The sequence below is a fragment of the Alligator mississippiensis genome, chromosome 15 (genome assembly GCF_030867095.1).
Source record: "Alligator mississippiensis isolate rAllMis1 chromosome 15, rAllMis1, whole genome shotgun sequence".
Classification (NCBI taxonomy): Eukaryota; Metazoa; Chordata; order Crocodylia; family Alligatoridae; genus Alligator; species Alligator mississippiensis.
The window spans coordinates 22,024,015-22,045,860 of record NC_081838.1 but is presented as its reverse complement, the minus strand read 5'-3'; the positions used below and the strand labels follow the sequence as shown (position 1 = coordinate 22,045,860).

General features: G+C 62.8%; 3 protein-coding genes across 3 annotated transcripts; all 3 read right to left on the bottom strand.

Moving 5' to 3' along the window:
- Window positions 1–912: 912 nt before the first annotated feature.
- Window positions 913–13,903, bottom strand: USP21 (ubiquitin specific peptidase 21). The gene is made up of 14 exons (XM_014596237.3): window positions 13,726–13,903; window positions 12,513–12,606; window positions 10,952–11,768; window positions 8,645–8,704; window positions 7,502–7,625; window positions 6,630–6,741; window positions 5,977–6,114; window positions 5,218–5,282; window positions 4,915–5,018; window positions 4,517–4,603; window positions 4,008–4,086; window positions 3,383–3,490; window positions 2,207–2,321; window positions 913–1,381 (listed from the first exon to the last, which is right to left on the bottom strand). Exons 3-14 carry the CDS (start codon window positions 11,741–11,743, stop codon window positions 1,291–1,293), a joined length of 1,875 nt encoding a protein of 624 aa, XP_014451723.1. The 5' UTR covers window positions 11,744–11,768; window positions 12,513–12,606; window positions 13,726–13,903; the 3' UTR covers window positions 913–1,290.
- Window positions 13,904–16,299: 2,396 nt separating this feature from the next.
- Window positions 16,300–18,397, bottom strand: UFC1 (ubiquitin-fold modifier conjugating enzyme 1). Its single transcript, XM_006274462.4, has 6 exons — window positions 18,245–18,397; window positions 18,031–18,098; window positions 17,815–17,878; window positions 17,230–17,306; window positions 16,654–16,744; window positions 16,300–16,565 (listed from the first exon to the last, which is right to left on the bottom strand). The coding sequence occupies exons 1-6, from the start codon at window positions 18,365–18,367 to the stop codon at window positions 16,494–16,496; spliced, it is 495 nt and encodes a 164-aa protein (XP_006274524.1). The 5' UTR covers window positions 18,368–18,397; the 3' UTR covers window positions 16,300–16,493.
- A 975-nt stretch (window positions 18,398–19,372) lies between these two features.
- Window positions 19,373–21,247, bottom strand: LOC102573760 (apolipoprotein A-II). Its single transcript, XM_059718802.1, has 4 exons — window positions 21,144–21,247; window positions 20,570–20,646; window positions 20,049–20,190; window positions 19,373–19,597 (listed from the first exon to the last, which is right to left on the bottom strand). The coding sequence occupies exons 2-4, from the start codon at window positions 20,619–20,621 to the stop codon at window positions 19,480–19,482; spliced, it is 312 nt and encodes a 103-aa protein (XP_059574785.1). The 5' UTR covers window positions 20,622–20,646; window positions 21,144–21,247; the 3' UTR covers window positions 19,373–19,479.
- Between the last annotated feature and the right edge of the window lie 599 nt (window positions 21,248–21,846).

Here is a 21,846-nt window from a genome sequence, read left to right as displayed (position 1 = left end):
CTGCGGCTGCCCGGGCCGGGCTGCCGGCGGTGCGGCAGGGCCGCTGGGTGGGGTGAAGTCCGGGGCCCGCCGCGTGGCCGCCGCCGTCCCGCCCCGAGCTGAGCGCAGGGGCGCCCCGCGGCCCGACGGGGATCGGCCGGAGGCGCGGAGCACGGACCCGCCTGAGAGACCCGGGCCCTGGCTCTCCCAGGCACGGCCGCTTTGCTGCTCCTACGCCAGTACAAGCAGCCAGGCGGAGGGCCCAGCCCCAGCAGGGACCAGATGTCCGGCCCAGGGCCACGGGCCCGGCTCGGGGGTGCTCAGCCCAGCGCACCAGTGCAGCCCCTTCCAGGCGAGACTGGCAATCCTGGCCCCCAGGGCTGGCCGTGGGTCTGAGCCCACACTCGGGTGGTTGACTCTGACTAAAGCTATTCCAGGAAATGAGTCCCCCCCCATCCCCCCAACATGACATAATATTAATTACATTTTCTTAAAATATCCTATTAACATCTCCCAGATTGCCTGAGCGTCTACCACGGTCGGCGTCGATCTCCTGGTGACTTGAAAGCAATCTGAGAGGGTCGGCAACCCTCTCCCTTTGCCCATTCTTCACGGCCCCGGGACGTGGAGCCCTGCTCGTAGAGACAGGCGGCTTCAAGGGAAGGGTTGAATGCCAATTCAACCAGGGCAAAACCATCTCAGCTTGATGACAGGATACCGGGGCAGTCGTGCCAACAGGAGCCACCACCCCAAGCCTGACTGCGAGGGCTGGATGCCCCCAGTGCACCCCTGCCCTGCTGCACGACCCCTCGAGCTCCTTCTTCCAGGGCAGGAGGCCTGCTCCCAGATCACACTCCACATTTAGGTCCGGGCCCCAGTGGAGTCTCCCAGACCACCGTCCCCCCTTTTCCCCTCTCACGATCAGCCTAGTGCTTATTTTCTTAGTAAATTTATTTACAAAAGGCAGCAGCCTGGCGGCCCAGGGGCTATTTACACACGCACCGTATGTACAAAGCCACTCATTAAAACAGCAGCACAGTCCCACTCTGCTGGGGGCACCACCAGCTCACCCCTCCAGCCAGGGTGCGGAGCCCTCTCCCCGTGTCCAGCACATGGGCATGCCCCCACCTCCACGGCCCACTGGGCGCATGTAGGCACCTCCACAGCCACTTGAGGACCCCCTCCCCTCCTGCACAGCCTCTGGGACGGTGGCCCTAGGTGGAGGTGGATGAAGCTGAGGAGGGGGAAGGATGGGGACCCTGTGCTGAGCCCACTCCAGGATCTGAGGTAAGAGGATTTGGGTCCAACACTTCATTGTTTCTTCCAGTGTGGGTCGTCCAGCTCATAGAAGAGCACGTAGCCCTCGCTGGACTGTACCTGGTTCTCACTGATTGGGGTCACCCTGCAAGGACAGGTCATGTTAGCACCGCGCCAGCTTAGCTGTGAGGACAGCCTGGTCTGACCCTGCACGGGCCTGGCCAAGGGCACGGGCCAGGAATAGCATGCTAAGCTAAGCCACTTAGGCGGGAACAGCTCTATTCTCAGCTGCCTCTCTCCAGGCAACAGGTCACTGTGGCACAGAGCAGCCCAGGGCGGCAGGAGGGACCCATAGGGAGGCAGGCGCTTGCTAGCTGTGTGCCTGCCCCAGGAGGATATGCTTGGCCCCAGGGACAACAGCTAATGAGCACTGCTGCATCTCCATGGTGCGCTTGCTCTGCAGAGCCATGTGGCAAGGGACCCTGTCCCGTGGGCCCAACAAGCCTAGCAGGGGGCAGGACTGCAACAGGCAGCATCCCGGAGCCTGCGTTGGGCTCTGCATAGTATCACCAGGCACTGCCAAATAAGAGGTCCCCAAGGCACCTCCCCCGGGCAGGGCAGGGCAGGGCAGGGCAGGGCAGGGGCTGGTCCCACAGCAAAGCCTAGACAGAGGCAGCCTGACATGGCGCCATTGGCTGGGCCTCAGCAGCCTCTCCTTGTTGCTATCGACAGTCATCAGGGCACTTGCCCACAGTGCCCCCAGGGGACACTGCCTCCAGCTGTGTGGAGCTTGGGCCACCAGGGTTTGCCACCTGCTAGCAGGCAGACGAGGCCCCCCCAGCAGGCTAGCAGCACCCACTGGCTGGACCACAACCTGGGATCCCTCACACTGTAAACACATGGGACACTATCACCCAGCCCCAAACATCTCTCCTGCCTGCCCCGTCCTCGTGCCCAGCCCCACACGTACCGGGAATCATTGTACACCCGCCAGCCAGACTGGTCCCTGCAGAAGGCGGTGTAGTGCCCATAGTGCACGCTGCCCGAGTGATTGCACAGCGCATACAGGCTGTATACAGGGCTCCCTGCAACAGAGATGAGAATCCATCGCAGCAGTCAGCACACTTGGCTATGTTGCTATGGTGCTTTGCACACCCAGCCATGCTGGCCCACCCTGACAACGGCTTGCAGCACCACCTCGCAACAGGCCACTCCGGCTGGATACACCAGGCAGTGACCTGTCCAAGCATGCCCTGGCAGCTGCTGCATTGTGGTCACTGCTGCTGGATGGCCAACACCAGTGCAGTGGCAGAACACATCACAGCCCCTCCTGTTACTCCTGCTGCCAAGCTGTCCTCAGCCCCAAGCCTTTCACCCACCCTCCCCAACTGCCCCCATGCCAGTGCACCCCGACCTCCCCACTCCCTTGCTCCAGTGGTGTTTGATACCCGCTCTCCCTGGCACAGTGAAGATCACAGATGCCAGCCCCCAGCTGCCCTGCTGGAGGGCTGACCTAGGGGACAAGCACCTGGCTGTGACCCCAGGCCCTGGTGAAGCTGCTGCTGAGGCCCTGGCTCCTGTGAGCAGGAGGCCAATGTGACTGCCCCATCAGGCCTCTCCCCTCCCTGTTGCCTGAATCCCAAGAAGTGCCCAAGCTCCAAGAGTCCAAGGTGGCAAGGGCAAGCTTGCTGCTCTGAGAACATTTGCCCCTGCACTGGGGGGACCAGGCTAGAAACAACAGCACTGCCTGACAAAAAGCATCCAGGCCTGGACGCTGTTCCCATTCTCATGTGGAACAGACCTAAACTCTGTCACACCAGGGTGCAGGAGCCACACTGCTGGGGCATCTACTACCAGTACTGGCATTCACAGGCCCAAGGGCTAGATTAGAATTAGGCAGTGGAGTGGAACCCTGGCCTCCACAGCCTCAGTGAGTGCCCTAGCGCTGTCAGCTGCCTGGACTCACAGCATAGACACAGGAAGCTTCAACGGAGCCAGGACCTCCCCACAGGGATCTTGGGTTGCAACAAAGCACCGTGCTCGGATAAAGGGCAGCCTATGTTATAGGACCCAGGCTCTGCTCCCAGCCAGCCACCACGCTGCACAGGACAGCAGGCACAGCAGCCAGGGTGGCCCAGATGCTCACCTGCCTTCTCACTAGCAAACTCCTTCAGGTTGAGCTGCTGGAGAGGGAACTCCACAAAGACCGAGCACTTCTTTATGGAATAGCGGGTAGTAGAGAACCTATTCAGGTCTGGGCAGGGCACAGGTCAAGGGGGGTAACAGCTGAGGGCACCAAGCAGCAGCACAGGGCGGGTATCAGGCTAAACAGCTTGGGGTGAGCAAGAAACTCTCCACACTGGCAGCACCAGTGCCAGGGGCACCCATGCTTAAGAGCTCCCAGTCCCAAGCTGAGTGAGGTGAGGCTCAGGGCAGAGAGCAGATAAGCAGGTTGCATTCTGACTGCTAAGGTGTCACATCCTGCAAGCTGGGAGAGGAGCACAGGCATGTGGGGCCAGCCCTCCCCTCTGACCCAGTCCCAGGCATCCTTTGGGAAGCCCAGCCTGGCAAGAAGGCATTGGCCAGGCATGTCCCTCCAGTTTGCAGAGCCGGCATTGATCATGGAAAGGATCAGGCCAATCCTGACACCCACAGCCCAGAGCAGCAGTAGTGAGGCAGGGGCTGCAGCTGGAGTGTCTTTGACAGGGGGTGGGGCAGCCCCCCCCCAGTCTGCTCTTGTGGCAGAAGCACTGTGGCCGAGCAAAGGATACGCAACACCAGGATGCGGGGAAAGCGCTGGATGGTGAGCTTCTTTGTGCTTCTTGTCCTCTGCCGGCACTTGTCGCAGACCTGCCCCGAGACACGAGATGGCCCTGGTCAGTGGGTGCCAGGTGTGAAGTGAGCCCAGGTAGCAGGACCCAGAGTACTTCTGCCCCAGATGCCTGTGCCAGCCACAGCCTGTCCCGGCTGACCCCACATGCCTGCATCAGCCTTGGCTTTGCTGGTCCCTCTACCCCAGGCCCCACAGTTCCCCTAGTTGCTGTCCCCAGGCCCCTCTACCTCAGACCCCATAATTCCCCTAGTTGCTGTTCCCTGGTCACCAATCCCATGCATCTCCCAGGAGGGTGCTGTCTGGGTCCCAGCATCCAAAGAGCAGCAGTGATGGGGCCAGGCCCCAGTGCCCCACCCACTCAGGATGGGCCTAGCACCCTGTGGAATCAGGAGGCTGTCCCACCCACGGCCCCAGATAGTACCTGTGAAGCTCCAGCCCCCCCCTTACCGGCGCATTCTCTGAATCCAGCTCCTCCTCCTTGGTGAAGAGGCTGAAACAGTCATGGAGAGAGACCTTCCCACCAGCAAAGCCTTTCTACAGAGAGAGAAGGGAGAGGCTCAGCCCAGCCTGAGAGGCCTAGGAATGCCAGCAGGTTCCTGGTACAACTATGCTCCCTGCCCAGCCAAAGGGGCATACAGGAGGTAGGGAGGGGGAGCAGCATGGGGCTTGCTCTGCAGGACAGAGCCCCAGGAGCAACCTGGAGACAGCTGCAGGCATGTGCTACGGGTGAGGGCAGTACAAGGAGGCAACCCCAAAGCTGCAAGGCCAGCAGCAGGGAACACCATCTGTCCAGCACAGAGGGGACCCCGGCAGGATGTGCACGCCACCCTGCCCCACAACCCTACCTTTGGGATGGGCAGGGAGAGGTCACAGAAGACTTCAAAGGTGGTGGAGCGGTAGCCACAGGCCTGGCACTTGAGGCAGCTTTTCAACTGGCCAACAAAGAGGTCTGCAAGGAACAGGGACAGTATGAGTACATCTGCCCCACCTTTGCCTGGCACCAAGCAGTGCCCCAATAGCCGATGGAACCACAAACTGCCCCTTCAGGGCCCACTGCTGCAGGGTCAAAGGAAGGGATGGAGGGGGCAGAGACTGTGCCCATGCAGCCAGAGCAACAGGTCAGGGGAGGGCAGATGCACTCAGCTCACCCACAATCTTACTGTCTTCTTTCTCCAGGTAGCGCTTCCACATCTGGTTGGCTCGTTCGTCATCGCTAGGAGGGGAGGGAGAGGATCGCTGCAGCTAGCAGAGGGCAGGCATGCCAGGGAGAGGCTGGTAGGAGCCCCTGGCATAAGCAGCCCTTCCTACACTGCAAGGCACCCCTGCTGTGGCCACCAGCCCTCAGGGGGATGAACGTGCTCCAGGAACCCCCACCCTGCTGGGAGACAGTCCAGACTGCCTGGTTGTCCAGTGCTGGTGCCCAGGACGAGAGCTGCCCCAGTGCCCTCAGGAAAGGCTCCATGTGACCCTTCAACTGCACCAAGTCCTGCAGAGGCATCTGCCTGTGCAAGAATTCATGTCCTCAGGGGCCTGTCTAAACCACTCTGGTGCCAGGCACAGTGAGAGCTACTCACCCTTCCAGAAGAGTGGAGGCCCAGCCCCACCTGCATAAAGTACCCACCAAGTAACTGCCCACCTTAGAGCCCAGGCTGCAGTGCCTGGGCCTGGTTTACGCTGCACCACCTCCAGTTGGAGTCAGAGCACAAGTGCTCCCAGCATGCCCTCACCCCACTACCCTGGCTGCAGCCCTCCCAGCCATGCTGCCCCAGTGCCCCCAGTAACAGCCTGGCCTATCCCATGCAGGCAAGGCAGTGATAAGTCTTGAGAGGGGCAAGCCTGCTGCCTCTGGGCACTAGCACCAGCACCTCCCTATACCTCTCTGGGGTCGAAGACTGAGCCCAGCTCACCTCAGGGCATCCAAGTCCTCCAGCACCGAGGTCCGTTTGGCATCTGCGAGGATGCTGGGGGTCCTGCGCCCCTTCCTATTGATCTCCACATGCAGCCGGTCCATGAAAAACTTCAGGAACTCCTGAGCGTCCTGCTGGCTGCAGACAGGGACAGCACGTGAGGCCTCTCCTTACACCCAGAACCCTCCACAACTAGGGGCTGCAGCACCTACTTTCTACACCCAGGGTCTCCTTCCCCTTGGCACCTCCCCCATCTTCTTCTCTGACTTTGGCTTCCCCACTCCATCCCCGCCACCTCCCACCAGGTTCCCCCACCAGGCTCCCAGCACTGGAGCATCAGGCTGTGGAGCTTGGCAGCCAGACTTCTGCAGAGTTGTCCCACAGCTGCTGTTTCTGTGGGTCCAGCCTCTGCCAGTCCCCACTCACTTACCCTATTTTGGGCTGAGTCAGCTCCAGGGGAGTCCCTCTAGAGGAGCTCCCTTCTGCTACGCTCCCAAAACCATGGCTAAGAACCAGAGTGTGCCCAGTGATGCCTGGCCAGATGGCTCTCTCTGTGGGATTGGTGTGCCAGCTGCCACTGTGGCTACAGGGACTGCACTCATGTTCTCCGACACAGCACTTCCCTGGGGCAGGGGCAGGGTGTGGGGGCTCACCTATAGCCTGTGAAGGATGGGACGTATTTCTGGAAGATGGCTTTGAAGCGCCCAGGGTTCACAGCCTCAGTGGAGTCAGGATGCCACAGGGCAGTGATGACATCTGCAAATGCTGGAAAAGGGAATCCATAGCTCACAATAGCACATCAAACCCTCCACCACTTCCCCACAGCCCCCACCACATGCAGCAGCTGGGCAGGGTGCAGTGGACAGAAGTCTTGGCTTCCTTTTGTGAGACTTGGCAGAGGTCAATTTCCCCAGGCCTGGTCTGGGGGTGGACAAAGTTGGGGAACACCCAGAAAGACCCTCTCTCCCAAAAGGGAACCAAAACTGCCCCGCCCCTGCAAATTACTGCAGCTGAGGGGACATAGCAGCTACAGGGGTACTACTCCCTCCTCACAAAACAGGACAGCAGGCAGAGCACAGGAAGAAGGCAAGGGGGGCAGGGAACAGGACACCTGGGTTCTCTTCTGACACTGTTCAAGTGAGTGCCCTCGGGTGCTGCCCCATGCCTGCCTGCTTCCAGAGTACGTGCCCTTGGATCACAGCCTCCCTCAGCTCCTAGCTCACTCCCCTCTGCAGATGGGGCTATGGATAACCCAGCATGAGGCAGGCATAGTCCACGCCTGGGCAGCAAGTCCCATCCCCACTGCCCTTCCACAAAGGGCTGTGCAGTGCCACATCCAGGTCTGGGCCCCTCTGGCTAAGCCAGGAAAGGGAGGTGTTTATGCAAAGTTGGTCAGTAGGTGAGATTAGTTTCTTCATGGACCAGACTGCCCCCTGCTTGCTGTGAGATGCCAGGAGCAGTGTGCTGAGACCCACCGGGCAGGAGCTAACTGGTACACACAGCTCCTCTCTACCCACTTGCCTACCTTCGGTGAGCTCCTGCTGGGCCCGCGAAGCACTGGGCTGTTCCTGGTGGAACTCCTTGCGCAGGCAGTAGTCACGCAGGGGCTTGGTGCTGCTCAGGCACTGGAGCACAGCATTCATGAAGCACTGCAGACAGCACCACAAGCATCAGAAGGCTATGAGCTTGGAACAACTCCCAGCCCTTGGGAGGCAGCATCTGGACACCCAGAAGAACCCCAGCCCACAGGGGAGAGTCTGGAGGTCCATCAAGTTCCAGAGCAGACCATGTTCTTGGGCAGGGGCCCCCAGACAGATTGCCACCCATCCTGCCCTGCACCCAGTAACAGGCATGGGGATGCAGGCCAAAGCTTTTCACCTGGGTGACAACAGGCAGAGGGGCACCCCTGAAGCCTGGCTGATCCTAACCCTTCCAAAGGGCCCAGATCACTGCAGAGACCTGGCCAGCAGCTGCTTTGAGGGGGCCCCAGTGGGATACCCAAGGGGGCTGCCACACCACGTGAAGGAACTATGCACTAGATCGGGGCGGGCAATTATTTTGGGCAGAGGGCCGCTTATTGAGTTTTGGCAAGCCATCAAGGGCTGCATGACAGGCAGTCCAGGGCAGATGAATATTAATTTTTTACATTTTTTTAGGGGCCCTATGGGCCAGACAGAATGACCTGGTGGGCCACATCCAGCCCCCAGGCCACATTTTGCCCACCCCTGCACTAGATGGACTCCTCATACGGCTGTGTGGCCCATCCCTGTCAGGGTGCAAGAGCCACACAGGACCCAGGGCAGATGGCAACCTCGTACAGAAACCCATACTTGCACTGGGCAGGAGCAGGACAGCCCCAATGGCACCAAATGGCCTGGCCTTGCCTGCCCTCTGACACAGCTCCCAGCTCCAGGCTAATTGGGCTTAGAGCTCATGCCAGCAGTCTGCACATGATGGACATGCCCCAGATCAGCGGCCAGAGGGGTGGCCTCCAAGAGGGCCACAGCCCTAGTCCGCAGGACATGGCCCAGTTCAGCAATCTTGCAAAGGGTGGGGCTTCAGGCCCCTCGGACTTTCCTCTGCAGCACCTGCTCCTCCCCAGGCACCGAGTGCTATCCCCAGATGCCATTCAGAAACAGGCTCTGGCCAGCGCTCACTGGGCACTTACTGTGTTGCCCAGATTTCGGAGTCCGATGTGCCCAGAGCCCAAGAGGAGTGTGTGATGAGTCTGAGGAAAAACAAGAAATAAGCCCTGAACACCCAGGAGTACAGATGCTGCAACTGCAGGTGCCGGCAGGGAAGACCTGGGCCATGACACCAATGCGGATGGCTCCTAGTAGCAGGAAACAGATGCACAAACCCCACCAGCCCAGCCCAGCTCTACTTCAGCAACAGTCCCCCAGAGACTGCCACCTACACACCCAGGCAGCCATCCCAGCCCCTTCCACCTGCCCACACCCTGCTGCACTATCTGCAAACCCCGCAGCAGTCCCAGCCCACCCCCATTCACCAGGGCTATCCCACTCATTCCTCTCCAGCCCTTTCTCACAGACCTTCATCTCCCTCACACTAGCACCTTCCTGCTGCCCCAGCAGGCTGTCAATCTGAGGCGTGTAACTTCAGCCCCTTGACAACCAGGCAAAATAGGACTCCAAAGCGAGTCTGCAGAGTGAAAGCTTGATAGAAGAGTGCCAAGAGCCAGGCTGCTGCTGTGAGCCTTGGGGCTGGGTCCCTGATGCAGCCCACCCCAGAAGCCAGGGGTCAAGAGAGGGGCACCCTGCTGCCCCCAGTTGCATTACCTCGCTGGTCATGAGCAGCAGTCCCATCACTGCTGTGTGCACCACAGACTCCGAGATGTCAGCCCCCTTGCCCTGCAGCTCCCGCTTGGTGGCCAGGGTCTGGTGCAGCTTCCGTGGCAGCTCCACCAGGGTGGCACCCTGCAGTCCCGGCATGGTTCATGCAGCACAGCGGAGCAGGCAGCTGGAGTAAGCTCACTGACTCTGCGGCACCTGATGCAGGACCAGGGTTCCCCTCACCCCGCCTTACTAAGCCATCAGCTCATTAGCTGAGCCGATTTCCCTTGGCTATTCCAGGCCCTGCTCTCAGCTCATCTCGCTGGGATTAATTAGCAAGGAGAGCTACTCTGGGGACAGGGGTGTTTGAAGAACCACAGAACAGAGGCAGCAAATACATCCACGCGCACTACAGCAGTTGCTGGCAAAGCACCCCAAAGAGGGGGTGCACCTGCCCCCGCCTGCCCTGTAGCCACCACTAGAGTATGCCCGACTGACTGGGGGGCCCCGGCTTCCTCATGCCCAGCTCTCCCACCTACTACCACAGGCCAGAACAGGGTTGGGACACAGTCAGCAGAGATCTCCCAGAGGAGAGGCGTGGCAACACCTCCAGTAGGCACCAGGTACAAACACTGGGGAGGCTGCGTTGGTAAGAGGACAGAGTGGTGGCAGGATGGAGGAAAGGTGTGGTGGGGGCAGGCCAGAGCCGGCAGATCGGAGCTCAGGCATGAGGGCACACTGTCAAAGGGTCAGGGCCTCACTGTTAGGGCCCCTTTGAGCCAGACCTATCCTGGGGCGCAATCCTGACCAGGGTTTTGGCTGCTTCAGATCTCAGCCAGGGCATCCTGATCCCACCCACGCTCTCAGGCTTGCTCTCTACAGCTGACCTCCCCACCAGGCGTCCATGGCCCTTCCAGGGTGGTGCAGTTCCTGGGGCAGACAACAGAGACGCTGCAGTGCCCTGCCATCTCCAAGAGCCCTGCCATCTCCTGCCTGAGGGGACCTCATTGTTGTACAGCAGCACAGGACTGGTGGCAGAAGTGGCAGTGCTGGGTACATTGCAAAGGAGGGGCTGCTGCTGAGACAGGCAGGGGCTGCAGGTGGACAAGGGACTTTCCCATGGCAGCTCTGGCTGCCCTGTGCCCCTCCCCCAGCTCCAGGGCCCAAGCGGGCAAGGACTGCTCTGCTTCGCGTACTGTGCTGGCAGCAATGTTGAGCACAGAAGCTCTGCCGCCCACCGCAGCGTGGAGGCTGAGTGCCCAGAGGGACAGCAGGCCTGGCAAAGCCCACAGCGCTGGCTTCAATCTCAGCTGCTTGGCAGGCACGAGGCAGAATCACAGCACCCAGGAGGCTCAAGCTTGGGGCTCTGACACTCATGGGAATGAGGCGACATGCAGAGAGCCCAGCTCAGTGAGCAGTATCCAGTCGAGACTCCCCTAGCGGGGTTGAGGGCTGGGTGAGCTGAAAGCAGTCCCTCTTCTCCTTCTCAAGTGCCTGAGCTGGCTGCAGACTGCTGCCGCTACCCCAAGGCCATGGCTTCTCCCACAGTGGCAGACATAGCTAGCGCTCAAGCAGCAGTGGTCACCAGGCCCCCTGCTTGCCCCAACAAGCCAGGGGCAGAGCGGTAGGCTGGCGATGCAGAGACCCACCCACCAGGCCCAGCACAGATCAAGAGCTCTTACAGCAAACACCTTTTCCTCAGGCCTGCCTGCAGTTGGGGCTTTGCCCTGGAGCGGGCTCCCAGACATGGAGTGGTCCTGGGGACGAGCATATTCCGAGGTCTGGGGGTCAGTGGTGTGAGTCCTCAGGCAGCCTTCTGGACGGACTGAGAGCAGCGTGGCCATGGGCCTCCCATCCAGTCCTGGGGACACGTTGACCCTCCTGAGTGAGGAGCTCCTCTTCAGGGCCACAACCCCAAGTCCCAGCTTGTGGCTGCAGGATGGGCTGTGGTCTCTCAGCTCCAGCCGGCTCAGCATGGTGCTCACCTCCTCCCCACGCCCCCCTGCCTGGCTCAGGTCCCCAATGCTAATGGATTTGGAGCGCAGGAGGTTGCTTCTCCTGCGCTCAGAGTCCCGCCCTGCCAGTGATGCCCCTGATGGCAAGGAGAAAGAGGCACTGCCCGACATGGTGCCAGGCTGTGGAGAGCTGGGCACCTTGACTCCATGATCTGCCTTCAGTGGCCCTCGCCTAGATGCTGAGCCACGCAGAGCGTCACCACGCTTTGAGGCCCGACCCCTGTCAAGCTCCAGCTTCTTTCCCCGATCATCTAGTGGGTTGGGCCGGGAAGGCAAGAGGCGAAGTTTGGGAACAGGAGAGAGCCCATTGGTGACAGACGGGGCTGCCAGGACAGAACTGTGGCGCTCCTGGCTCAGGGCCCGGTGTCCAGTGGGAAGCTTGGTGGTAGCCTTAGGCTGGGCTGTAACAACGGGTTGCTCCCTGCCGCGGCCGATCCGGTGTTCGGAGGCTTGGGGCATCGCGGAGACCACGGAGAGGAGAACCCTGGTGGGAAGGGGAGAAGAAAGCTCAGCACAGAAGACTTAAAGCAGCATCACTTGAACAAGACTGATCTCTTGAGAGACAGAACACCAGGGTCCCTGCGAACAATGGAAGCCACTGAGCGCCAGGAGCCAAGATTACTGTGTTGCAGCAAGGACAGCTTGTGTGACCAACAGCAAGTCCTTTCCCTGTTCTGGGCCCCTGCATCCCAGCAGGACAGCGATGTGCTGATGTTGCCTTTCCCCAACCCCGGGCCAGGCGCAGCTCACTTGCAGGCCAGTTCTGAAAATCAAGTGCCAAGGCTCATCGTGCCAAAAGCCAGCCCACTGCTGCTGCTTGGGACCCAGACTCAGGCTAATCTTGTGGCCTCCTTCCCACTGAAGAGCCCCAGGGGCTTTCCATGCAAATACATCTACATTGCAACAGGGCAGCCAACGCCACCTCCCAGCAGCAGGTTGGGGAAGGCCAGAAGCTGCTCATTTCAACCGAAAGCACAAGGTGTGTGGTTAGGGAGAACAGGAACCCCCACACTGGACAACCTTGCATGCAGCCAGGCAGCCACGATGGAGGCCAAAGTACCTCCCATTGCAGATGCAGACCAGAAAGCCTGTCACTAGATTCAAGGTCACCCAACTGCCTGTCCGTGCAGGGAACCAGCCCCCTTCTCCGCAGTCTCTGGTGCTGCCTGCAACCCGGAGGTGGTACGGGAAGGTGGGTCATCGCTTGGAGGCAGTACAGTGAACGTACCTCTCATGAGCTGCGAGCGTCTCTTCCCCGCCGGCACCTGGCTCATGCCCCGTGGAGGCGGCTGCCCAGCTGGAGATTCCCACTGGCGGGGGCCCTGGGACACAAACCAGAGGATCCAGTTACGGGGTGCACGGCAGGATCCTACCGCACTGGAGCTGCCAGCATCCTCTGGGCTGCCCACAGCTCAGCAGAAGGGCAGCCCAGCCCAAAGGGCATCTAGGGACATGAGCCACAGCTCAGCATGCCCCGCGTCACCAGCAGAAGGGAAGGGGGATCTTGCCTCGCTTCACTCCCAAACAGACCCTGCCCGACTGGCTGGGCACGGCCGCCCACGGTGCCTGGACCAGAGGTCTAGGAGCCCTCCGTACAGAGCCAGGCGCAGACCCCGCCGCCCCCCGGCACCACCACAGCATGCGCTGCTCTTGGAGCCAGCGGGGCCTGGGCCCGGCTCGGGCAGGATCTGCCGTCCACCCACCTCCGTGCTCCGCTTGCTCAGGCCCTTACCCGCAAGCTCCAGGGCCGGGCAAGAGATCTCGCTCTTCAAGAGCGACCCGGGGAGCCGCCTCGAGCCAGCGGGGCCTCGGCACTCAGGGCAAAGCAGCCAAGGGCGAACGGCCCGGTGTCGCCAGCCCCTCCCACGCCGCGGGCAGCCCGGCCTGCCCGCCGCCGACTCCCCGAGGCTCCGCTCCGCACGCCCAGCCCGGCGCGCTCGTACGCTGCGGCCGCACGTTAGCGAGGCGATGCGGGGAGCCGCTGCGGGCGACGGCAGGTTGCTCCCCTCGGCCAGCGCCGGGCTCCACAGCCGAGGGCAGGCGGCCGACCCGCCTTGCCCCCCGCGCCTGGCAGCGCCAGGCCCGGCCTGCGACGGGCGGCCCGAGCCCCGCGCGGCGCGGAGACCCGGTCACAAAGCGTCCGGCGCCGGGGTCGAGACAGTCGTGTGGCCCAGCGCCGCCCTGCCCCGCCGCGCACGGCTCCTGGCGCACCGCCGGGGGCGCGGGAACCACCGCAACCCGAGTGCCACCGCCGCCGCCAGCCTCGCGCGCGGGGACCGGGCCGGGGACAGGCACGGGGGGGCACCCGCACCCCTGCAGGCCCGTACAGCGCAGAGGGGCAGTATGGCGGGGCGCTGGGGGCTGGGAGGGGGGGAGCAGCAGGGGTCTCCCGCCCCGCGCCGGGGGCAGCAGGGCACGGCCCCCCCCCCCCGCGGCCCTACCTCCGGCAGGACGCCATGGCAACAACAACTCTTGCCGCAGGAGCCGCCATCTTTGTCTCTCCCCGCCGCTGCCCGGCGGCCGGGGCTTCACCCGGCGGGGGGCGCATGCGCCGCCCGCCCACAAGCTTGCCTTGCCGAGCGCCACCCTCCCGCACCGCCCTGCTCCTGTGACGCACCGCCGTCGCCATGGAGGCAGAGAGGCGTCCTCCTCCGCCTCTTAAAGGGGCCGTGACCGCGCCCGCCCCACCAACACGAGTGACAGCGCAGGTTGCCATGGGAATCGTGCCCGGTGTAGCCGGGCTCCCTGGGGCGGGGAGCGCGCACCGGAGATGCAGGGAGCGGCCTTCCGGGCTCTGACGTCGCAGACGGGCCCGGCGCTAGCGCGTGAACGCGAAGGATCATTCAGGCTGCGCTCCTGCACGTGCTTCCCCCGCTGGGCTGCAGGAGCCTCCCCCGCACACCCGGGACGGAAGCCGGCGAGGGGCGAAGGGACGCGCTTTGCAATGTTCATTTTAAAAACAGCAATGCGACCCCTTGGCCGAGCTCTGAGACCCGCGGGCACAACGCGCCCGGCCGCACGCTCTTGCAGCGTCTCGCGCCTGTTGCGTTCGCGCTGCTTCGCGCCGCGGCTGCTCCTCCGCACCTTCAAGGAAAGGGTCCAGCTTCCACTGCGGGCGGGCATACAACGGAGGGGAGATCTGCTTGCTGAACCCCTGCCAGGACCAGTGCAGCTAGAGGCTGCTGGTTCCCGCTGCGTCCCCAGCCTGTGTCCGGCCAGGGGGTCCTGGCTAGCCATCAGGCTCCCTTCATATCCCACAGCAGCTCCCACACCTTCACCCGTGGGCACGTCTGCTCTGCAAGGACCCTGCCAGCACCGCTGGAGTGGGGGAGCTGTCCCCGCAGGAGCCCTGTGGACACCTGGCTGACCCCAGCAGAGGTGGGAAGCCACCCCCAGCGATGCACCAGGAGTCTAGCCTGGGCCCCAGGGGTCTAGCCTGGGCCCCAGGGACTTGCTGCAGGCATGATGCTCTCCAAGCTCCCCCTCAGCCAGGCCCAGGCCCCAACGCGAAGAGCTGAGCGTAGCCTGTCCTCAGCCCCTTGGCAGATCTGGAGGCCACTGTGCAGAGGTAGCTGCTGCCTGACAAAGCCCCCCTGAGAACTGAGGGGTTGGTGGCCTTGCCCTGGGGCTTGGTCTACTGGCCACTTGGCGAACATGAAGCTGCATGAGGCCCTGCTGGGTCTAGTTGTGCCCTTTGCCTGGGGTGAGGGAGCTGGGTCCAGGAGCAGCCATGTGTGCTAGATGCTGCAGGAACCATCGATCAGCCCCACAGCACATGAGTGAGAGCTGGGCAGGACTGAGGCAGACTAACCAACATACAACCCAGGCCAGCACCGCACCAAGGAGCTCTAGGTCCAGCAGGTGAGAGTCTGTCAGAAAGAACAAAGCACTGAGGGTCACCCCCATGCTCAAGGCTGCTGGGTCCTGGGAAAGCAGGGGAACAGGCCTCCCACTCAGCAGCAAGTGGCAGTATCCCCTCAATAAAACCTCCAGGCCTTAATAGGCCAGACAACAGCAACAGACAACAGCAGGGGCGGTGGGAGAAAGGCCTGGGCAGAGGGGCAGTGGGCACTGCTCTGGTCAGTGGGAACTGCAGGGAAGGCTCCCTCCCTGCAGCAGGGCAGGACTACAGGAGGAGGGGCAAGAAGACACAGGCCGGGGCTGTAGGACACAGCACTTTGGCAGCAAAAGCAACAAGACTGTGGGAGGCAGAAAGCATCTGCTCCCCACAGGTCACAAGGGTGTGCGGGGGGCAAGCAATGGAAAGCTAAGGTGACACACCCACCCAGCCAGCACCTGGGCTGAACCAGAGAGGACTGAGCCTAGAAGGCAGGTACCTCACACCACCAAGCAGTATGAGGTGCAGAGATGGGGCCTGGCCACTGGGGAGGCTACAGACATGGGATGTCAGCTCAGGGTCTGAGCTGAAACATGGCTCAGAGACCTCCTCCCCAGGCCCACCTAGGGCCTCTTTGTTGCCCGTGGCTGTGCGTGGCCCTGCAGGTGGGGACACCAGGGAGAGCAGTGGCCATATATGGCCCTACAGGAACCAAAGGGACTGGGGGAGGGGCTGCCAGCACTAAGGGGCACAGTGAGGACACAGCAGTGTCAGAGTTGTCAGTGCCTGTCCAGTTGGGGCCCCAGCAAGAAGACTGACCCACACCAGGAGGAGAAAAGGGTCAACAGGACCCCCACAGAGGAGCATCCCAGCTCCAGATCCTGCCAGCTGTCCCTCACTGCAGGACAGCTGCTCTTTCTGGGGAGTCTGGGCCAGGAAGCAGAGCTAAGGGATACGCCGAGGCCAGGCATCCAGAAGCCCTGCAATGAGGACCGAGAGAGCAGACTCAAGATGTGCTCAGGCAGGCAGACCACAGAGCCCCCAATAGGATCCCCACAGCACAGCTAAGCAGCCCTCATCCTGCCAAGGCAGACCTGGGCAAGCGTGTCAAGAGGCAGCCTCACAGCACAGCCTCTGCCCCAACCTGAGCCCCCGGGCAAGGCAGGCGCCAGGCAAGTTGGTGCTGCAGTTACTGTTTTATTGGGGCTGTGGGTGAGCTGCGGGCAGCTTCCACCCCTACACAGGGCACAGATCACACAGAGGATCCAGAGCAGGAGCCAGGTGTCCCAGTGCAGCAGGTGTCTCAACTCCGTGGGGTGTGGAGCTGCCTGTGCCCATGCTGGGCTGGTGCCTGCGAGGGCTGAAGGTTGGTCACTTCTCCTTGTGCTCAATTAGTCCCTTGGCAATCAGGTCTGGGATTTCCACTGCCAGCCATGGGCCCAGCTGCAAAGCAGAGAGCACAAAAGGTGTGAACACAACTCACATGGAGTCCCCTCTCCCTCCCACCCCTGCCCTGGCAACAGCAACTCACCCCCAGGGCCATGAGATGAGCCAGCCCAAACTTGGGCACGTTCCTGGCCCACAAGGGCTTGAAGTGGTCAGTTAGGCAGATCTTACCTCCCCTGCAGGAGACAAGACAGAAGCGTGAGGGAGCAGCCAGCCCTCAGCACACAGCATGGGGCAGACCCCTCCCAGCAGGATGGGGAACCTGCAGTGGTGCTGCACAGCTCCAGGTCTGACACAGGGGCTGTGGGACATGCTGAGGAGCTGCCATTAGGGCCCTGCCCCCCTGTAATCTCAGCCTCTGCCTAGTGTGAGGAAATCACCTTCTGCCTCCCTAGGACCCTGCGTGGCCTCCCTCAGCCAGGGCATCGCTTTGGCTTCCCAGCCTGAACTGTGCATCAGCTTTGCTGCGTTCGGATCCACAGCTACCGTGCTTCACCTCAGGCCCGGCTGCATTTTGCTAGCAGATGAAGTGACCCTCCCCCTCTCCTGTCAGCCTGTATAGATCGATGGGTGGAAGGAGGATGTAAAGACAGGCCTGACCCCAGGAGCTCAGGCCAAGGTGGGTTGAGGGGGAAAAAAAAAAATGAGAGGGGTGCCTGACCTGTACATCTTGGCCGTCTTCCCATCCAGCTCTGGAATGGCGATTTCAGGGGCAGTAGATGGATACGTGACAGGAATCTGCACAGAGACAGACGCCATCAGTGACCCCCACACCCAGGGCCCTGCCCTAAGCCTGTACATGAGCACAGGGAGATGCCAAGAGCACCCAGCAGCTGCTTCCCCCTCTCCTGCACCCTTTGCCCTGCTCTCCTACCAGCTAACGTCCTCGGGTCAGGGTTGCTTGCCCAGAGAGGGGAGCTTTGGTGGGGCTAGCAGGAAGGGCGGATCTGTTGCCATCAAGCTGGAGCCTTTGGTGGCCCGTGATGCTTGCTGGCCTCACCTGCACCCTGGCCCCCTCTCCAGGCGGCTCCTAGCTGGCACTTCCTTCCCAGACTCCCTGCTGGCTCCTGGCTGGCAGCACATCCCCCTCTTCAGCCTCTCACCCCCGGTCCCAGGGGGTTGCCCGTGCCGGGAGCGGAGCCAGAACCTCTCGGGGTAACGGGGACCCGAGCAGAGACCCACCCCCGGTGCCACGCGGAGGGGACGGGGGACCCGCTCCCCCGACGGGGCCGGCACGGGGACTCACGTCAAATTCAACGGCAAACTCGTACTTGAGCAAGTCGTGGACGTACCAGCACTTCCCGAACCACCTGCAAAAGAGCGGAGGAGAGGGCAGGACACTCCCTCCAGCCCACCAGGCACCAGGGGCCTGGGCACGGCCTGCAACACCCACCCCGCGGCCCTGGCAGCCCAGCGAGGGCCGGGCGCGGAGCCAGGGCCCTGCGGCCAGCGGGTCCCCTACCTGGTGCCCTCCTTGTTGGACTCCAGCCGGAACCAGTCGTTGTCCGCGCTCTTGTTGTTCTCCACGTACTGGGGGCGGGAGGGGCGGGGGGGTCACTGCTCTGCACCGTAAGAGCCCACCCCACGCTCACCGGAAGTGGTTTCCGCCCGGCGCCTTTCGTGAGGGCACACACCCCGCCACTGCCCCGCGCCCCCCGGAAGCGGGCGGGCCCCACCTTGATGAGCGCCTGGTACTCCTCCTTCAGCCGCGGCACCCACAGCTCCTTGTCCCGCGGCCCCGCGTTCGTCTTGAGCAGCGGCAGCTCAGCCACCACCCGCCGGGTCGCCTCGTCCGCCATCTTGGACGAGGGATGGCGGAGGCCGGAAGTGGCGTCAAGCCCAACAACCAAACGGGCTCGGGTGGAAGCCAAGCCGCCATGTTTATTGAGGGCAAGAGCGCTGGGGGGGGAGGAAGTAGCGTTCGCGCCGTGAAGCCAAAGCTGCCATCTTTGTTCAGGGCCACGATGGGGCGGGCCTCTGGCTGCAAATAGCATCAGCCCGTCTGTGTGTCCTTGGGCCCTAGGCTCAGCAGGGCGAGGACGAGCCACCCCTGGCCCACCGCATGCTCGTCTGCCCCAACGACGTGGGCCCTCTGCGGGCAAGAGTGGCCAGGCCAGGTTTCTGCCCTCAGCTCCTGGCCGCAGCTCTGGGCCCTTCCCCAGCCCTGTGCCCATCAGTGTGGACGCTGCCGTAGGTGCGATCGGAGCAGGGACCCCACCTCGCTCTGCCAGCCTCGGCAATGGGCTCGGCCCGAGGGCACTCGCAGGAGGTGCGGAGCCGCCCCAGTTCAGTGGTCCCAGGGGGGCTGGGCTGGCCCGTGGTCCAGCCCCTCAGCACAGGGTAGGCACGGGGGCAGCGCTCCTCCCCCACATGGGCCTGGGGGTCACCGGGGGTGCCCAAGGGGCAGGGGTTGTGTCGTGCTCTTGGTGGGAGGGGCAGCGGGAGACGCCCAGGGCTCACGTGGGGGGGTCTGGGTGCCCAGCGCAGGGGTCCTATGTCACGCTCCAGGGCAGGTGGGTGGGTGGGATTCACGCTGCGCTCCCCAGGGATGGGCCCAGCTGGGCTCCCCAGAGGCAGAGAAGTGGTGGCGCTCACTGGTGCTGAGCTCTGGGAGATCTGCTTTGCCTCCACCACACCCATGGCGCTCCCATGGAGCAGGGCCAGCGCTCCCAGCAAGGGCCACCGACAGCCCAGCGAACTGGCCCCAAGCCCAGGGCCTGCCGGGCTGCAGAGCTCCATCCCCCTCTGCATACACCTCCCCAGGGCACAGGCACCCCCCACCCCCAGCTGCAATGAGGCACTGCGAGAGGCATCTCCAGATTTATTGTTCCTGGGACGGCAGCCCCAGTACAGCGCTAGCCCAGCCCCTCTCCTCCACAGGAGCCCAGGAGATGCTGCTTGGGGGTCTCGCTCACTGCTCTGCGGCCTTCTTGCCGGTTTCCACTAGCTGGGTGAAGAGCTCCACCAGGTTGTTGTGCAGCTGCTTGGCAATGGGGGCAAACTGCTCATTCGCCTGCTCCAGATAAACCCTGGGGGAAAGACATCAAGCTCCTGAGGGCCTGGGACACAGGACTGGGCTGGGCTCCCTCCCTGTCCCCAGGTTTGGGGCCCCCTGAGGCAGTGCAAGGGGACACGTCTGCTTTGGAGCTCACTGCCTTTGGCCAACAGGGCCTGGGCAGGCCCCCAGCTGCAGTCTGGGGAGCTCTGCTCCAGGTGCTTGGCCCTTTCCACTGCCCCTGCCCTGCCTGGCTTCTGGCATGAGGGCAGTTCCAGGCCCTGGGGCAGCTGGTGCTAGTGCGTTCTTGCACTGGTGCCCAGTCCTGTGCCATCACGTGCCCGGCTTTCAGCCTCAGGGCTCCTCCATGGTGAGCGTGCCCCCCTCCCCGACCCCAGCCCTGCAGGCTCTGCCCAGCCTCTCTGCCCTTCCTCAGGCCCCCACAGACATCCCTGCCCACTCCCATTCTGCCTTGCGGCTTGTACTTGGCTTGGGTCTTGATCTCTTCAGCTTTCATCTTCTCTGGCAGCTCCTTGGTCAGGACGTCCGAGAGCCTCTGGATGTAGTGGGTGTAGAGCTCCAGCAAGTTGGGAGCTGGAGCCTCCGCTTCCCGCCTCACCACAGCACCTGGACAGCACAAGATGCATGGGCCCTGCCTCACGCAAGTGCTGGGGCTGGGGGGCTCCAGCCGACTCTGCCACCCCTGGGATGCAGTGCCAGGACTGCTCCAGCTCCTGTCCCACTTTGCTAAGCCAAAGCCCCTCCCAGAGCTTGGTGGGGACCCAGGAGTCCTGATCTGCTTTTTGCTCTTCCTACTAAACTCCTCCCTCCACAGATGCAGGATTGCTTGGCAAAGTGTGTCAGCTCCTGGCAGGCTCCAAGAGGCATGGGGGAGCTGTGGGCTGGGGTGCAGGGATCTGCCTAGGTGAGGTCAGGCCCTGGGGCCAGGGGCAGCCCCTGCTGAGGGGGAGGGAGAGGAGGACGCTTCTCCCAGGCAGGTTCTTACCTTCCAGGTGGCTCAAGCAAAGCAGCAGCATGGCCATAGCAAGCACCTTCATTCTGGCAAGCTCTGCACTCCGGGACCTTCAGGGAAGAGGCCTGTGACTGAGAGCTGAGGGGGACCCTTGGGGGGCCACCCCGGCTCCAATCAAGCAAGGGCTTGCTGAGGAGCCCTGGGCTCGGTGGCAGTGTGCAGGAGGAAGCGGGGTTCATTCCCCGCCAGGGGCACAGGGGCCACGTACCTCCTCCTGTCCCTGCTGCGGACAGTGGGGCTCAACCCTGCCAGGGAAGCAAAGGCACCTGGTGCCCCTGGAAGGCAGACGTGCCCTAAGTGTCCCCCAGGCAACAGCCAGGTCCCTGCAACCCCGGGCTGGTTCTATGCTGTCCCTGGTCACGTTGGGGTGGTTTAGGGGGGACGGCAGAGTGCAAGGAGCAGGGGCTCTGCCAAGCTCCCCAGCACAAGGAGGCAGCAGGTTCTGCACCCACTGGGGGGAAACCCCAAGCGCTGCATCTCCTGGAGGCAGGGCCCCAAGCCACCCCCATCCCCCCACTCTGCAAGCGCAGGCCTGCCCCAAGCTCACCTGAGGGCTCAGCTGAACAGGGTCAGGGCAGCAGCATGCCCCAGCCTGGGGGACGCAGGGTTTATATCCCTGCTCAGCCCTGGATCTACTCATTGGTCCCTGCCCTCTGGCCTTGCTGCCTCCCCAGGGAAGGGAATGTGCTGATGCCGAGCTGCTCAAATCCCAGGTAAACAGGCCGGGGCAAGGGTCGTACTGGGGCAGCGGGTGCCATGGTGAGGGGTCAGGAGGCACAGGTCAGGTGAGCTAGGGCTACTGCAGGGCACGCTGTTTCCAGAGTGGGCTGAGACCGGCCCCTCAGGCACAGACAAGTCTAGGCTACCCCAGGCACCTGTCCAGACGGGGCATGGGGCTGGGGCAGGGCTCGGGAAGGAAGGGGCTTACAGCTACTTTAGCCTGTCATTAGCTAAAGGGGTGTTGAAGGAACGACAGGAGAGCCCCGAGATGTCCCCAGGGTGCTGGCAGCGCCTGAGAAACCCAGAGCTCCTGCTGCCTGGCAGAGGAGATGGCGAGCAGCCACTGTGCGCGCGCCAGGGCTCCTGGGGTGGCGGCGCCTGCTTTGCCGCGCTCCAACCCAGGGAAGGACAGGGCAGCACAGGACCAGGCACTTTCTAAGGGGAAATCGCCACAGACACCACTTGCTTTACGGTCCCGGGCGACTGACAGCAAAACACTGGGAGGGGGAGAGAAGGGGTGCTGGCAGCAG

Coding starts and splice junctions, on each gene's coding strand:
- USP21 (XM_014596237.3), bottom strand. CDS start 11,743: ATGCCCCAAGCCTCCGAACACCGGATCGGCCGCGGCAGGGAGCAACCC. Junction 4,604..4,914: donor TCTCCCTGCCCATCCCAAAG/GTAGGGTTGTGG, acceptor CTCTCTCTGTAG/AAAGGCTTTGCTGGTGGGAA. Junction 3,491..4,007: donor TCCCCGCATCCTGGTGTTGC/GTATCCTTTGCT, acceptor TGCCCTGCCCAG/ACCTGAATAGGTTCTCTACT.
- UFC1 (XM_006274462.4), bottom strand. CDS start 18,367: ATGGCGGACGAGGCGACCCGGCGGGTGGTGGCTGAGCTGCCGCTGCTC. Junction 17,879..18,030: donor TCCAACAAGGAGGGCACCAG/GTAGGGGACCCG, acceptor GCTCTTTTGCAG/GTGGTTCGGGAAGTGCTGGT. Junction 16,745..17,229: donor AAGACGGCCAAGATGTACAG/GTCAGGCACCCC, acceptor TGTCTCCTGCAG/GGGAGGTAAGATCTGCCTAA.
- LOC102573760 (XM_059718802.1), bottom strand. CDS start 20,621: ATGAAGGTGCTTGCTATGGCCATGCTGCTGCTTTGCTTGAGCCACCTG. Junction 20,191..20,569: donor TTGCTTGAGCCACCTGGAAG/GTAAGAACCTGC, acceptor TGTGCTGTCCAG/GTGCTGTGGTGAGGCGGGAA. Junction 19,598..20,048: donor GAGATCAAGACCCAAGCCAA/GTACAAGCCGCA, acceptor TCTTTCCCCCAG/GGTTTATCTGGAGCAGGCGA.